Source organism: Pinus tabuliformis, chromosome 6, assembly GCF_031772625.1.
Source record: "Pinus tabuliformis cultivar Carrire ecotype Pingquan chromosome 6, CPIR1, whole genome shotgun sequence".
Lineage (NCBI taxonomy): Eukaryota > Viridiplantae > Streptophyta > Pinopsida > Pinales > Pinaceae > Pinus > Pinus tabuliformis.
In genome coordinates this window covers 833,371,249-833,385,993 of record NC_142292.1, presented here as the reverse complement: position 1 = coordinate 833,385,993, position 14,745 = coordinate 833,371,249, and the positions used below count along the sequence as shown (strand labels likewise).

The 14,745-nt window shown below is 39.0% G+C and overlaps 1 protein-coding gene across 1 annotated transcript; it reads right to left on the bottom strand.

Moving 5' to 3' along the window:
• Positions 1-9,770: 9,770 nt before the first annotated feature.
• LOC149261426 (beta-glucosidase 12-like) lies at positions 9,771-10,826 on the bottom strand. The gene is made up of 4 exons (XM_089369175.1): positions 10,647-10,826; positions 10,244-10,346; positions 10,040-10,148; positions 9,771-9,939 (listed from the first exon to the last, which is right to left on the bottom strand). The coding sequence occupies exons 1-4, from the start codon at positions 10,824-10,826 to the stop codon at positions 9,771-9,773; spliced, it is 561 nt and encodes a 186-aa protein (XP_089225301.1).
• Positions 10,827-14,745: the final 3,919 nt, after the last annotated feature.

Sequence of the window (14,745 nt, the reverse complement as noted above, 5' to 3'; positions counted from 1 at the left end):
TAATTAAAAGCATGATCAAGAAACGAAAATGAATATGCATGTTTAGTTAGTTATAATTAAAAGCATGATCAAAAAACAAAAATGAATATGCATGTTTAGTTAGTTTTAATTAAAAGCATGAGTAATAACGGCCACTAAATTTGTTGTTGATATTACAACTAGATGTGGATGATAATTTTCCACAAAGTCTTAGTCATAAATAAAATATTTCGATGTCTTCATAGCTTAATATAATTTTATATCAACTTTAAAAAAATAATCCCGATTTAAAAAGGAAGTACATTTAATATGTTTAAACGTTATAATTTTAAAAAATATTTCAACACGAGATTTAAATAAACTATTTGACCATCTATATCAATAATTTATGTCAAAATAAAATATTCTAATTAGTTTATAATAAAATATTCAATGTGCAAGGAAAAAAAGTAATTGAAAATTGAAAATTAAATAAAAAATATCAAGTACTTCGTAATAAGAATAATAAAAGGGAGATTGGTAATTCATTTAATTCTCAAAATAAAAGTAATATGTAAGATTTAAAAATATTCCAATAACAAAAGTTTTCAATGTGGGTGTTCAATAAAATATATACGGCAAGATTAAGTAATATTAACTTATACTCAAATATATATTAATAACAAAAAAAATTCATTTTAATTTAGAAATCTCAATGAGTACATGTCAAATATGTATATATCAATATTGTTTTAAAAAGAAATTGTGCATCCATCATATAAAGAATATGAAAAGAAAGAAAGAAAGTTTGTTATGGTTAAAATGGTTGAAGTAGTCCCTCTATTTTACATTTTGGCCCTTTTTCCCCTATATATATGTATGCCAATTTTCCCATCATATTGAACAAAGATATTTTGGACTTACAAGTCAAGTTTATGTACTCTATATAGCATTCAAAAATACAATTTAAACAATGAAAATTTACACATTGTATATATATATGGAGAGAGAGAACCACTACAGATTCATTGGGATCAATGAAGGGATGAGGGGGATGCCATTTTTTTTAAATCAGATTTTGCACTCTTAAAGAATTTTTCACATGAAGAGATTTGGTCCTTCTTAGTGCATGCTAGATATGTGGTTAAGATGAATCTATAAGAGCGATATTTAAGAACTTTTACATCTAGTGTGGCATACCATGCACTTTGCTAGATTTGGGAAACAAAGAAACTGTTGAAAATTTAATTGAAAAAATATTTGATAAAAAAAAATCACTTAATTGTATTAAGGAGATGAAATATTTCTCATATATGTCATCTCTTTTAAACATGTTTATATTGCCATCATTTGACTACAAACCTATATTGTTGAAATCAATCTCCATTGAATAAATACAAACACACAAACCTATGCATGTTCAAACATTTGAAAGAAACTCTTTGTCGAGCTATGTTACAAGTAAGTCTTGCATGCTGAGGGGAGCTTGGAGCATGGAGCGAGGTGACGGGGAGATCTGGGTAGCTGGCGCAGGGCCAGATCTAGGCCGTAGGGCTGCGGCTAGGGCCCAGTCACGAGGGCTGGAGAATAGTTTTTCGCCTGAAGACCTCGTCCAGGTAGCAGACGCGGGCGATCGGCAGGTGTTAGCATCCCCCTGCATAAACAGACACTTGGAGGTTCCGATACGGAAGTTTTTACCACAGTCGGTAACAGAACGGGTTTTTTCGATCCGGTTTTTTACATTGCCCGACTTTCCGACAGCGACGGTACCCCCAGCACGTAACCATGGTTATTGCGGAGGAAGGAATCGACCTAAACCCGTCGATGGAAGACATACTTTCTGTTTGGGGTAAAGACCCAACTCCCCAGAATGTTGAACACTATTTCGGGCCGGTGGAAACCCTAGACCCTAGTCCGGTCAGTTCGAAGTTTGAGAAACAGGCGGTTTCACCTTTCTCTCTGCCGAAGAGTCTAGGAAATTCCGGAAAGGCTCGCCAAGAAGCTAAGGGCGATCTTTCGAATGTACCCATAATCCAGGAGACTACACAGAACCAGATCCTGCTTTCCGGCGGCAGCAAAGGGTTTCTAGGGCTTGATGATCCAGTACTCTCAGGCGGGTTGGAAGACATTGTCATCCTCGGTTCGAAGTTAGGGCACAGTCCGGGTGGCAATGCAAGAGCTTCGGCTCCCGTCACAAGGGCTTCAATCGCGGCAGGCAGACATAATGCGAAAGAGAGAGGAGGGCCGGAACAGTTTACAAAAGCCACACAAGAGTCGAAGGGGGAAGATAGGCGGTCCGTCAAAGGGCCTCAGGTAATTCTTCAAAATTCGTCAAAGGACTATCGTTCGGAGGACGTTGTCCCCCCTCAATCCTCTGGCCCAAGTGCGAGTCATGAGAGACAGGAATCTGAAGGGTTAGGGGACATTCCCAGGGTTCCAAAAATCCCCGAGGGGCAACGGAAGAAACAGAGATTAGTCAAATCCCAAGGTATTGAAGGAAATCTTGTCCTCGGGATGGATGTAAAAATAGAAGAAGCTCTGGTGGTAGCTGAACGCACTCTTGTTGGTAGAGTTAGAGGGAAGTCCTTCTCCTCTGAGTTCATCAAATCTTGGGGGAAGCGGAACTGGAATTCAGACCTTATCAGAGACTTTCTGGTTTTGTCTCTCCCGAAAGGTTGGTTTTCGGTCCGGTTTGAATCCAAAGAAGCGGCCGATTGGGTTTTGCAGAGAAATTGGTCTCTTGGGCACATTCCAGTACTCCTCAAAAATTGGAGCCCTATGTTCGATCCAATGCACGAAAAAATGGATGTCTTTCCGGTTTGGGTTAGGGCACCAGGCCTTCCTTTTTTCTTATGGGAGGAATCAGTGTTCATGGCGCTTGGGAACAGATTGGGGACTTATCTAGAGACGGACATGTCTTTCTTGGAGACAAATAACAGATCTATGGCCCGGATTCTGGTAAATTTAAACCCTTGTGGAGGACTGCCAGAAAAAATCATTCTTCAGTATAAGGAATTCACCTTTGAACAAATCCTAGACTATGAGTTTTTGCCGTTCCGATGCCATCGATGCCATGAATATGGGCATTTGGCAAAGGATTGTCCACTGGGAAGAAGACGACGAAGGTTTCTGCGAACGAGGGGAAGGCTGGATTCATCGCTTACATGGTCTCAGTATCTAAACAATGAAGCCGCTGCAAATCTGGAGAAGGAACCAAGGGATTCGGAAATGCACCAGGGGATCCATGTGCAGGATGTTGATTTTCAGGAACCAACGACGGATCTGCCAAAAGAAGGAGCGATTCATGAGGATGATCAAAAGGCCGAGGCTGAGGAAATCCCAGGCATATCTCCAAGCGATGTCGAGGACCATAAGGATATGCCTTTAAATCCATCTACCTCTTCTATTATTGAAAAAAAAGGTGAATTTTTGGATAATCATATGGAAGAGGACCTGCCCAAAAATTTTCCCGAAAGCTCTGTTAATAATAAAATTTTGGTTGATGGAATGTTGGGAAACTGCATTGAAACTTGCATTGAAAACCTCTCGGATGCCATTCCTTCCCTGGATCTGAATAGTGAGGGGTGTTGCCGAGATCCTTCCCACTTGGACCAGCCCCCCCCTTGTCCTTACAACCTTCGCTCTCTTGCTTCCAAACCTGTTTCCTTCTCTGCTGTTGGGGGCATTGACCCTCATCCACCGCAGTCACAGCCAGGTAAAAAGAGGGGTAGGAAGTCAAAACTCTCAGCTGCCAAAGTACAGGCTATCTATGATGTGGCAGATGGGAAGCAGCTCTCCATCACAGGGGCACTTAGAGCAGTGCAAGCCCCCGGCACTGTTCCAAAATGATCCTTCTCTCTTGGAATTGCAGGGGTTTAGCCAATAAACCCAAAAAATTGGCTTTGCGGGAGTTAGTTCTGGAATCAAAGGCGGATGTAATTCTCCTCCAGGAGACCCTGGGGAAAGGAGAAGAGGTGGTTTCTATGCTCAAAGGCCTTCTCCCAGGTTGGGTTTTCTCAGCACTGGATGCCGATGGTCACTCTGGTGGTATGGCCTTGGGATATAGGGAAGGTCGAGTAAAAATCCTGAATCAATGGGGAAGGAAACAGGCAATGGGGATTGAGTGCCAATCTTTAGAGTTTGAATTCCCCTTTTCTATAATCAACATTTATGGGCCTTGTCAAGGAAGGATCCCCTTCTGGAATGATCTGATGGAGAGCTCCCTTGTAAAGAATAACCCTGTGGTGATGGGTGGCGATCTGAACTTTTCTATAGGCAGAGCGGAGTCCTGGGGTCCTAATGCAAGAGAGGATCCACAATCTGATTTCTTTAGGAACCTTCTAGCCACCAACAATCTTATAGAAGCAAATTTCATCAAGCTGAAGCCTACCTGGAGAAATAAAAGAATTGGAGAAGCTAGGGTGGCAAAACGCTTAGATCGCTTCTTAATCAATGAGGATCTGGCCGCTGATATCCCTTTACTCAGGCAATGGACAGAAGAAAGGGGGTCTTCGGATCACTTCCCGATCTATATGGAGCTCTCTAAGGGTCCATCGAAACCCCCCTCTCCCTTCAAATTCAATGCCTCCTGGCTCCAAGAGGAATCTTACAATAAGCTGTTTAACGAAACCTGGGTTCACCCTGTCAGAGATGCCCAGGAAAATAAAGGTTTCTTATTCATGGAAAACCTCAAAAGACTGAAAAAGGCAACAATATCCTGGGCAAAGGAGTGGCATAAGAAACAGAACGAGGATCTAACCAGGATAAATGAGGAACTCCAGAGGCTTGAAAGTATAGAGGCGGACAGCTACTTTTCCCAAGAATCAAAGGAGAAAATTGTTGGTCTGGAGAAGCTTAAGAACCAAATCCTGCTGGCTAAGGAGGAAGAATGGAGGCTCAAGAGCAGGGCTATCTGGCTCAAAGCAGGGGACGAAAACACCAGGTTCTTCCACAATTATGCCAAAGGTAGGAAGAGTGCCAATACCATATGGAGTCTTAAATCTGAAGATGGAAGGGAAGCTAAGACTTTCGAGGCCCTCTCATCCCTGGGGGTAAACCATTTCCAATCTCTCTTCAAAGATCCTGGTGAGATTACCATAGCAGAAATCATCCAAACAGCTCAATGCTTTCCTAGCTATGTGGAGGAGGAAGAAGCGGACCAATTAATGGAGCCAGTTTCCAAGGAGGAAGTGGAAAATGTAATAAAGTCTATGGCAAAAGAGAAAAGTCCTGGACCGGATGGCTGGTCAATAGAGCTATTCTCTCACTTTTTTGAGCAGATAGGAGCAGAAATCACAGATGTGGTGGAGGAGTCGAGATTAAAGGGGGAAGTCTACAGCTCTCTCAATGCAACCTTCATCGCACTCATTCCTAAAAAGGAAGCCCCTGACTCTTTCGAGGACTTCAGACCTATCTCTTTGTGCAATAGTATCTACAAGATCATTGCAAAAGTGATTGCTCTCAGGATCAAACCAATTTTATCAAGGCACATTTCTCCTGAGCAATTTGGGTTTTTGAACGGAAGACAAATCCATGAGGCTATAGGTGTGGCTCAGGAGGTCCTTCACAGTGTAAAGCTGAAAAATAAGAAGGGAGGGGTAATCAAAATTGACCTCTCGAAAGCATATGATAGGATAAGCTGGTCTTACATTCGCTTGCTCTTAACTCATCTTGGTTTCAAAGTGGACTTCATCAGATGGATCATGGGGTGTATTACAAATGTCAGCTATGCTATCCTCATCAATGGAGCTGCCTCCCCTTTCTTCAAAGGACAGAGAGGGCTGAGGCAAGGATGCCCTCTGTCACCCTTGCTTTTTCTCCTAGTGGCTGAAGGGCTCAGTCAGCTGATTCATAAAAGCAAAAGGGAAGGTAAGGTGAATGGAATTGAGACAGCTGTAAACCTGTGCATTACTCATTTACTTTTTGTAGATGATATTCTGATTTTTACTAATGGCTCTCTTAATGAACTCAAGGAGTTAAAAATGATTTTTGAGCTGTTCCTAAAAGCAACAGGAATGCAGATCAATCCTAGGAAATCTCAAATCATAGAAGAGGGCCTAAATAGAAATGACAGGGATCAGTTCAGTACATATTTTCCTTATGAAATGTGCAGCATGGACTCGCCCTTCAAGTATCTGGGTTTCTGGCTGAAGCCAAATGATTACAGGAAGGAGGACTGGTCTTGGTTAATTGCCAAGATTGAGGCTAGAATCAGTCACTGGAGCTTCAAATGGCTTTCCAGAGCAGGGCGCTTAACCCTTCTCAAATCTGTGCTTCTTGCCATTCCAGTATACTGGGTAGCGCTAACCTGGGTACCAAAAGGAATTCTGGAGAAAATAAGGAGAATTTGTAGCAGATTCCTATGGACTGGGAACAAGGAATCTACGGTTCTCCCTTGGGTTGCATGGGAGAAAGTGGCGAGACCAAAGGAATGGGGTGGCTGGGGAATCAAAAATCTACCAGATTTCAGACTTTCTTTAGCTGCCAAATCAGGTTGGCGCCTCATAAAGATGGAAAATCTATGGACAAGAACAGTGAAAAGGAAATACATTGACCCTCTTCCTTTGGAAGACTGGATCAGAATCCCAATCAAGCCTCAAAAGCATGCTTCTGCTATCTGGAAAGCCACTCTTGAATCTTTTAAGGTGATAGAGCAAGGTCTTGCATGGAAGATTGGGAATGGCGAAAAGGTAAAGATTGGAAAGGATCCTTGGGTGGGCTGCAATGAGAGTTTTGCCCTCTCCCCTGAATTGATCCAGCATTTGGATAGGAAAGGCCTTCGCTTCCTCAGCCAAGTGGAGAAGATTGGCCACTCATCCATCTGGGGGCAAGCATGGATGAATGGAGAAGAGCTGGATTTGGATCAGAGGTGGTGGAATGATTGGCATATCTTTACTCAGGAACTTATCAGAACCAATGTAAGATTGTCCGACAGGCAAGATGAGTTAATTTGGGCGCATGCAGACTCCGGATCATATGACCCCAAATATGGATACTCTTTCCTTATGTCAAGGAAGGGATGGGGAGATCCGGAATGGTGGTCAAAACTGCTCTGGAAACTAAAGTGCCCTCCTAAATCTAAAATTCTTTTCTGGTGCCTGCTAAGGAGAAAACTCCCAACTTGGGACATCCTTCAGACCAGATTCATGATCGGGCCGGGGCGATGCACCTTGTGTAAAGCAGACGAAGAATCCATAAACCACCTCTTCTTAAAATGCCCGGAGGCTCAAAAGATATGGGGCGAGTTTAGGAAACTCCTGAACAAGCAGTTTGTTTGGGAAGGGGACAATATCCTAGAAGTCTGGCAGAAGTGGTGGAATGAGCATCCGGATGGGAACCTTAGAAACCTCCCGCTCATCATTAGCTGGGGGATCTGGATTGCTAGGAACAGAAGTATCTTTCAGGATAAAGAGACTCCGGTAGAAATCACTGCAGCACAGGGAGCTGCCATATTCGCCAGTATTCCAGAACCAAAGGTCTCCACCTCCCATCGAATTGTCCCTGAACCTCAGATTGTAGAAGGAATCCCTTGGGCTTTTTTTGATGGTGCCTCCCAAAACAACAAAGCAGGAGCTGGAATTGTCATCCATGAATCTCCCTCCCACTCCTTAAAAGCTTCTGTGGGTTTAGGATCTGGCTCAAACAATTTTGCCGAATTACTTGCTCTCAAACACCTATTATGCTGGCTCATTCAAAGGCACACCCTCTCTATTCAAATTTTTGGGGACTCTCAAATTGTGATCAGATGGGTAACTGGTCAACGTGCATGCAACAATCAATTATTAATTCAAATTCTGGGAGAGGTTCAAAGACTGAAAACAAGATTTAACAGTTTTTCCATATGTCATATTTACAGGGAAAGAAATGAGTTGGCAGACAAGCTATCTAAAGACGGTCTTCAACAGGTTCTGGGCAGTTGGCAAATAGAAGAAGAAGATCAAGGCCAAATCAGCAGATCAGATCAGCCTCCATATTATCATCCGCCTTGATCTCTGGCAGGGATTTTTTTGTCTTTTTGCTGCTATCACGTTTTCTGTGTATCACAAAACAATGGCTCTGTTAAAACTTTTTATCAGCTACGGGTTGTTTTCCTCAGCCATGAGGAGACCCGGTTGGACAGTTTTTCATAGTCTGGTTATGTGCAAACTTTTGGTCACAAAAGAGCACAAGACAGGTTCTCATCCATTGACAGCCACAGCTCCAAAACAGGGATAGATAACAGGCAGAAAGCTATTTTTGAACCCATTTTTTGACAGGCTCTCAGAGCAAACAGTGATGCTTATGCATATGCAATGTAAACTTTTTATAATCTTAATAAAAAGTTTCGATTTTTTCCTTTGGAAAAAAAAAATGTTCAAACATTTGAATTGAAATATTTAAATCAATACAAATGTTGGGATATTCTATTGAGGGCCTAAATCTCTTTCATATTCATACGATAAAGTAGAAAGAATTAAATTTGATATAAAGCAACCCTACTCAAGTGGCCATTGAAATCCTTTATTTTTCCCATCATGGGATTTTTTTCTTTGTCCAATAACAAAAAAAAATCATACATTTAACCTGATACTAGTTGTACAAATTATCTTTTGGCACAACGAATATATGGTTTCTACCTCTTATTTAGCTTTCAAATAATGAGATATTAATTGGATAATGATCAATTTTCTTGTTTTGAAATTTTAAGTCTAGATTTTACATTCTATTAAATGTGTAAATTAAGTTTGTGAAAATTGTAATCGAAAATTATAATAATTTAACTATATTATAAGAAAGTAATATTATGAAATGATAAGTTAAATTATATACAATATAGAATAATGTAATTGTTATGTTATTTATTTTTGGTGGAATTTAATTTTACTAAGCTTAACCTTTTGCACATTATTTATTTATTTGTTATTTTATAAATATATACACGTCATTTAAAAAATATATTTACATATAATATAAACAATGTGATTCCACTTATAAATATTTTAGATATTTTGGAATTGAGATCATAGAAGTTGTTTAAAAGTAATATGAGCTATATTACTTTTATATCATTTATTCAAATAGATAATTTAATGAAAGTAGTGTAATAATTTTATATGAATTAATTTACAACCTTTTATATAGAAAGCAATGAAATGATTTTAATTTACAACCTTTTATATAAAAAACAATAAAATTACCATCCATTGATGTGAAACTTAGAATTGTTGTTTTGATAATGGTCTACACTAGTAATTCCAAAAGTTGAAAAGAAAAATAAGCATAGTATAGATTTGATTTCAAACATTTTCCTTTATAAGAAAAGAGAAATAGCCATAATATAAATTTAATTTCAAATTTTTTCTTTTATAAAAAGTAATTAAATTATAATTATAAAAAGAATTTACATCATCATACATTGAACTTTTATGAAAATACATATTAGAAATTTAAGAACAAAATTTTTAATAAAAATAATATACAAAATTTACATAAACTTAATAACAACTAATTTCCATTTGAATCACTCAAAGCATTTCCTCATACAGTTGAAACACAATTGATTAAATAATAATAATAGTAATTAACAAAAACAGTGGCCATTGATTAAATAATAATAATAGTTAAGGAAACCAGTGGCAATATGATTGATTAAATAGTAATGGTGAGCGAAAATAGTATTTACAAAGGACTCAGCGAAGCAAAGTGAAAACATCCACAATATGCTGAGATATCTATATCCATTAGAGGGGCATTACCTTACACACAATTGAATTACACATAATTGAATTGAATTGAGGAGGTTTGTAAAACGAATGGGCAGAATCTTGTTCGTTCTATGATTTGAGGAGGTTTCTAAACCAATGGGAAGATTCCCTGGCATATCGCTTTAAGTTGTCGTTGTAATCAATATAATATAAAGTAAATCGATAGTCATATCCACTCGCCCACTCAAATTTGTCCAAAAGCGACCAAACCACATAACCTCGCACATCCGCTCCCTCCCTGCAATTCATTTTATCAAAATTAAAAAGCCCTGGTCAATAACTCGCACTCCACATGGCAAACTCAAATAACAACAAATACGTGTATATGTTGCACGCACCTTATGGCTTCAAGTAGGTATGATAGATGTTGAGAATGGTACTCCACTCGCCTCGAATCATGCAATGCTTCTTCGAGCGGGGTTGTGCCATTGTCAAAATCAGCGTACCCTATTCAAAATTCATGTTGTTGCGCATAATGATCAGATCCATGTTTTCTAGCGAAGATATTATTGACAACCCAGAACTGAAACATTGTCGCGTACCTGTCTCAGTGATGTATATGGGAGGATTTTTATAGCGGTGCTTCGTATAGTTGATCACATCCCTTAATCCAGCAGGATAAGACCTAAAAGAGCTCACACCTTCCTGCAAACCGCAAACGGGGAGATATATTATTAACTTAAAAGTATGTGTAAGTTGTGCTTCATTAAATCTTATTAACTACTTAAAGTTGTGTCGTTCATTAAAGCTTATTAACTCCATTTACTTCATCTGAAGCACCAAAGAAGGAAGTTTTAATACCAAAAAATATATATGCAATATTGCACCATAGAAGAATCAAATACCAATTAAAATACTGTGAGTCACTTGATGTTTTCGAACTTGATTGTCTACTTTTCCAAGAAATTAAGTGTTTAAAGCAGCAGTACATGATATTAAGCTTACATGACATATTTCCCTGGCGTCCAGAACGTAGTCAGTGTCCAAGGGATTTTGTGGAGTGGAATTGTTGATGGTAAAGTCAGTTGAGTAATAATTAAAACCAAGAAATTTGAATGAGCATTTTAGATCTTTGGCCTCTTCACTGCTGAATAGTGGCAAGTGTGCTCCCACCAAGCTTCTCATAGAGTCAAGGTACTTCCCCGACGTCAGTGGATCCAGAAACCTGTAATTCGACCTTCACATCTCGAGTAGACATGCATGTGGCGGAAGGAAAAGCGGCATCGGTTCACCAGGAGTTGGCCATCAACACTAACAAAGAGGCACAGCAAGTTGCAAGCTCGTGACAGGAGCCCCTGCAAAAAAATTGGTATCAGAGCCAGTAACGTCTGGTTCTTAAGGTTGGTACTCTGAAACTAAAAGTACTCTTATTTCAAAATGGAATCATTCAGAATGTCTGTTTCTTTCCGAGAACTTGAGGAGAGAGATTCGCAAGCTGAGGAAAACCCCCTTAGAGAAATGTTTGCCAGTAGTTCAAGTAGAACTCTTAACTCTGCTGAACTTACTTATGAAGAAACTCAGCCCTCTGCTCGGTGGGAATTGCCCGCTATTTCCCCCTCAGAAGTCTATAGCGACTTAGCCCCTTTTCATTTAATTGTTGCTTCTAGAATAAGTATTAAAGAATCTGTCAGTCAAGTTCAAGAAAACTCTGACAGTATCCAGACTATATCTCTGCTTAATCCCAAAGCCTTACAAGTAGAAGCAAAGAAGCTAAAAACAAATTATTTGCATTTAGGGTGCATTCGGGTTGGAATCAATCCTTTAATCCATAAAGGATTACATACTTTTGTGCTTGCTACTGTAAGAGACATGACGCACAATAAGTACATAGATTCCATTATTGGCGGAATTGTGGCCCCTTTGTCTGATGGTCCAGTCTATTTTGACTGCTTCCCAAATTTCTTTGTGTATGTCTATGATGAAACCATTGAGGAAATCCTGCAGTTGCAGATTCAAACAATGGGATTTGATATGAAGAAGAAGAGAAATAATCTTGCCATACAGACTAAAGCCTGTTTTAGGCATACAAATACTCTGTGGCCTGCTATCCGTCATACACCCAGTAGGGACTCCAAGTCCAGTGTTGTCGTCAAAACAGACCCCAAAAACCAAAAGGTTGAACATCTGTTAATCAAATGGGAAGACTTGCAGTTTCCAGAACATTGGGTCGTAAACCATTCTAGGCCTCATGTACCAAGAAATATCACCTCTGCAAATATTACTGAAAATGTTTCCAGTGCAATCATTTCTTTTCCCCGAAGATCAACCATTGACCGCCGTAGAATTGATGCTACTTGTAAATCTTCAAAATACTACAGAGATCCTTCCACTGTGGATACTGCCTGTTCATCCTCGTCCTCCTGTAGACATAACCAGTTATATGAATTAGCTCAACTTGTAAATTTTTCTTCCTTAGAAGTAAAATGTCCAGACTGTGAAGATACCATAAATCTGCTTACATTGGCCGAACGAAATGTTCATCTGCATCATAATCCCCGAACTGGTATTGCTCCACCTTCTACTTCTATAAATTCTTGTCCAAATCCCAAATGCTCTAACATTCCCTTCCCACATGAGCCAGAGCCAGATTCAGACCATGTCCTTATGATACATACAGTTGAAGAAGAAGATCCTAGACTTACTGAGATGATTTGCTTGATGAGGCCATCAAAGCCAAGATATGGGCTGGGAAAACTTGAGCAATCACAGTTAATTCCAGAATGCAGATTTAAAGAAATTCCTTCTGACTGTAAGAAGCCTGCAGTAATGGAGATGCATAAGTTCTTTTCACTCATGGATGGATGCTTGAAGTCAGAAATTAGTGCCAAACGGATGAAAGATAGGTTGAATTGGGATTTGTATACAAATCCCCAGGCAGAAGAATTTGACCAAGCATACAACCCTCAACAAAAGAGACAGTTGGCAACGGATTGGAAACATTATATGGAAGAAAATAACACTTGGATATCTTTCTATTCATGGAAAGATAAGGTTTCCCCTATAAATGTTTTCACTGGAACCACCTCTAGCACTACAACTGATAAGCATGGGTGGACTGCACTTGATGGGTCAAAAGTAGAAACTCCTACTACATTTCCTCCTTATAAAGGAATCATTTTAAGAGAAAATACTAATGCATCCAAAGCCATTCCTCTAGACCAAAAGGATGACAATGCTTTAGGCGTTTATGGAAGAATCCAAAAAGCCAGTGAACAATTATATTGGACCAATACTGCTATCAAAGGCCTGGAGATGACTGTAGCAAAAACAGAAGATGTAAAGAAGCAGATAGTTGTTGTACAGTCTTCATTGAATATTGTAAATAGTTGTTTGAATAATTTGCAGTTTGATTCCAGCATGACTCGCTCTTATATCAGAGAATCAATAAGTAAGATAGAAGAAGTAGGAGAAAATTTAGTTGGACACATAGGTGTGACTAAGACTCTCCTTACTAGCTTAACAGCAAAAATTGAAAGGATACAATTGTCAAAAAATTGAAAAGCCAATTCCAAATTCTTTTCTGGTAAAGAGAAATATTAAGATTGAAAATCCTGTGAGAAATGTCCAGAAATTTCCTCTATTGTTTCCTAAAGAAATTGCCTCATCATCAGGAGCTGATGAATCAAAACATATTAGTATTGCTTCCTTATTTAAGGAAATAGAGGCAGAAGCAGAAACAAAAGAAAGAAGGCAGGAATCACCATAAACACAGATTATTCCAATCTATGAGCCTCTGGAGCATAGATTTACTAGATATTTTGCTCCTGATATTGAAGGGAAAGGGAAAATGCCTGAAGCTCATACTTTCTTCCCTGATTCTCACAGAGAATGGAACATAGATAACATGAGCATTGGCCAAATATGCCAAATGATAGATTTGATGTATACTGAATATAAGCTCATGTGTCTCAGAGGCAAATCTGAAATAGATGCTTGCAGAACCATCATTCAATGTTTCACAGGTACTCTCCTCAGGTGATGGGAGACTGAATCCTCTCCTAAACTCATTGAACAATGGAAGCTGAAGTTCTCAAATATGAGAAAGGAGATGTTATTCACAATCCAGATGGCACTGTCATTAGTAACATGATTCGTGCACTGACATCAATGATTCTAGAGCATTGGTGCGGCAGTGAGACAGAGATAGCCAATAAACATGAGGTTATTATGATGAACCTCAAGTGCCATAAAATGTCGCAATTTGATGATTTCCATAGAGACTGGATGCAGTGGATCTATGAGGTAAAATACTCCAAAAGCTTGTTATGGAAACAGGTATACCTTGCTGCTTTACCCTCTAGATTTGTTGATTATATCAGAATGCAAGAGATTTTTCAGTTACCTTTTGAATCTTACACATGGGGTGAGATATATTCTCATATTACAAAGACATTGGTGAGTCTTTGTACTAGTTCAAAGGTTAACAAGTCTCTGGAAAAATTATCAAGATTACCAGATAAAAAGTCCATCTGCAGCAAGTATGGACTCACAGTAGATGATCCTTTGGTGAAGAAAAGAAAGTCCAGAAAGAGAGCCAAAAGAGAATTTAAAGAGACTTTCTATAGAAATAAAAAGAATTATCCAAAGGACAAGAGAAGGTATCTTGCAAAAGATAAAAAACAGAGATATAAGAATAAGGGTCATTACAAATATGTTCCAAAGACTCATTACTACAACCCCTCTAATATCCATTTGCATTCAACCAAACAAGAAAAATGGAATAAAATCACTTGTTGGTTGTGTGGCCAGAATGGGCATACAACTTCCAGATGTCCCCAAGGAGAAGAATCAAAGCTCAATAAAGGAAAGAAAACAGCTATTTATGCTCAGAAGTCCAAGCAAGTCAAGCAAGAACATTCAGGACCTATTTTTGTCTCATATGCAAATCCAAGACACATGTCACAGAAAGATGCCCAAATCTTTCCATCAGAGATACAACCCAGCAACACCAACTAGAAGAATCTTCTCTCGATTCTTTTAGCACTACATCAGAAGAAGAAATCTAGGTCTATATGGGCCAGTATTCTGAAGCATACTCATCAGA

Excerpts from the sequence above, each read along its gene's own strand:
- LOC149261426 (XM_089369175.1), bottom strand. The coding sequence starts at position 10,826 with ATGAGAAGCTTGGTGGGAGCACACTTGCCACTATTCAGCAGTGAAGAG. Across the intron at positions 10,347-10,646 it reads ACGCCAGGGAAATATGTCAT|GAAGGTGTGAGCTCTTTTAG; the intron begins GTAAGCTTAATA and ends TGCGGTTTGCAG. Across the intron at positions 9,940-10,039 it reads TACCTACTTGAAGCCATAAG|GGAGGGAGCGGATGTGCGAG; the intron begins GTGCGTGCAACA and ends AATGAATTGCAG.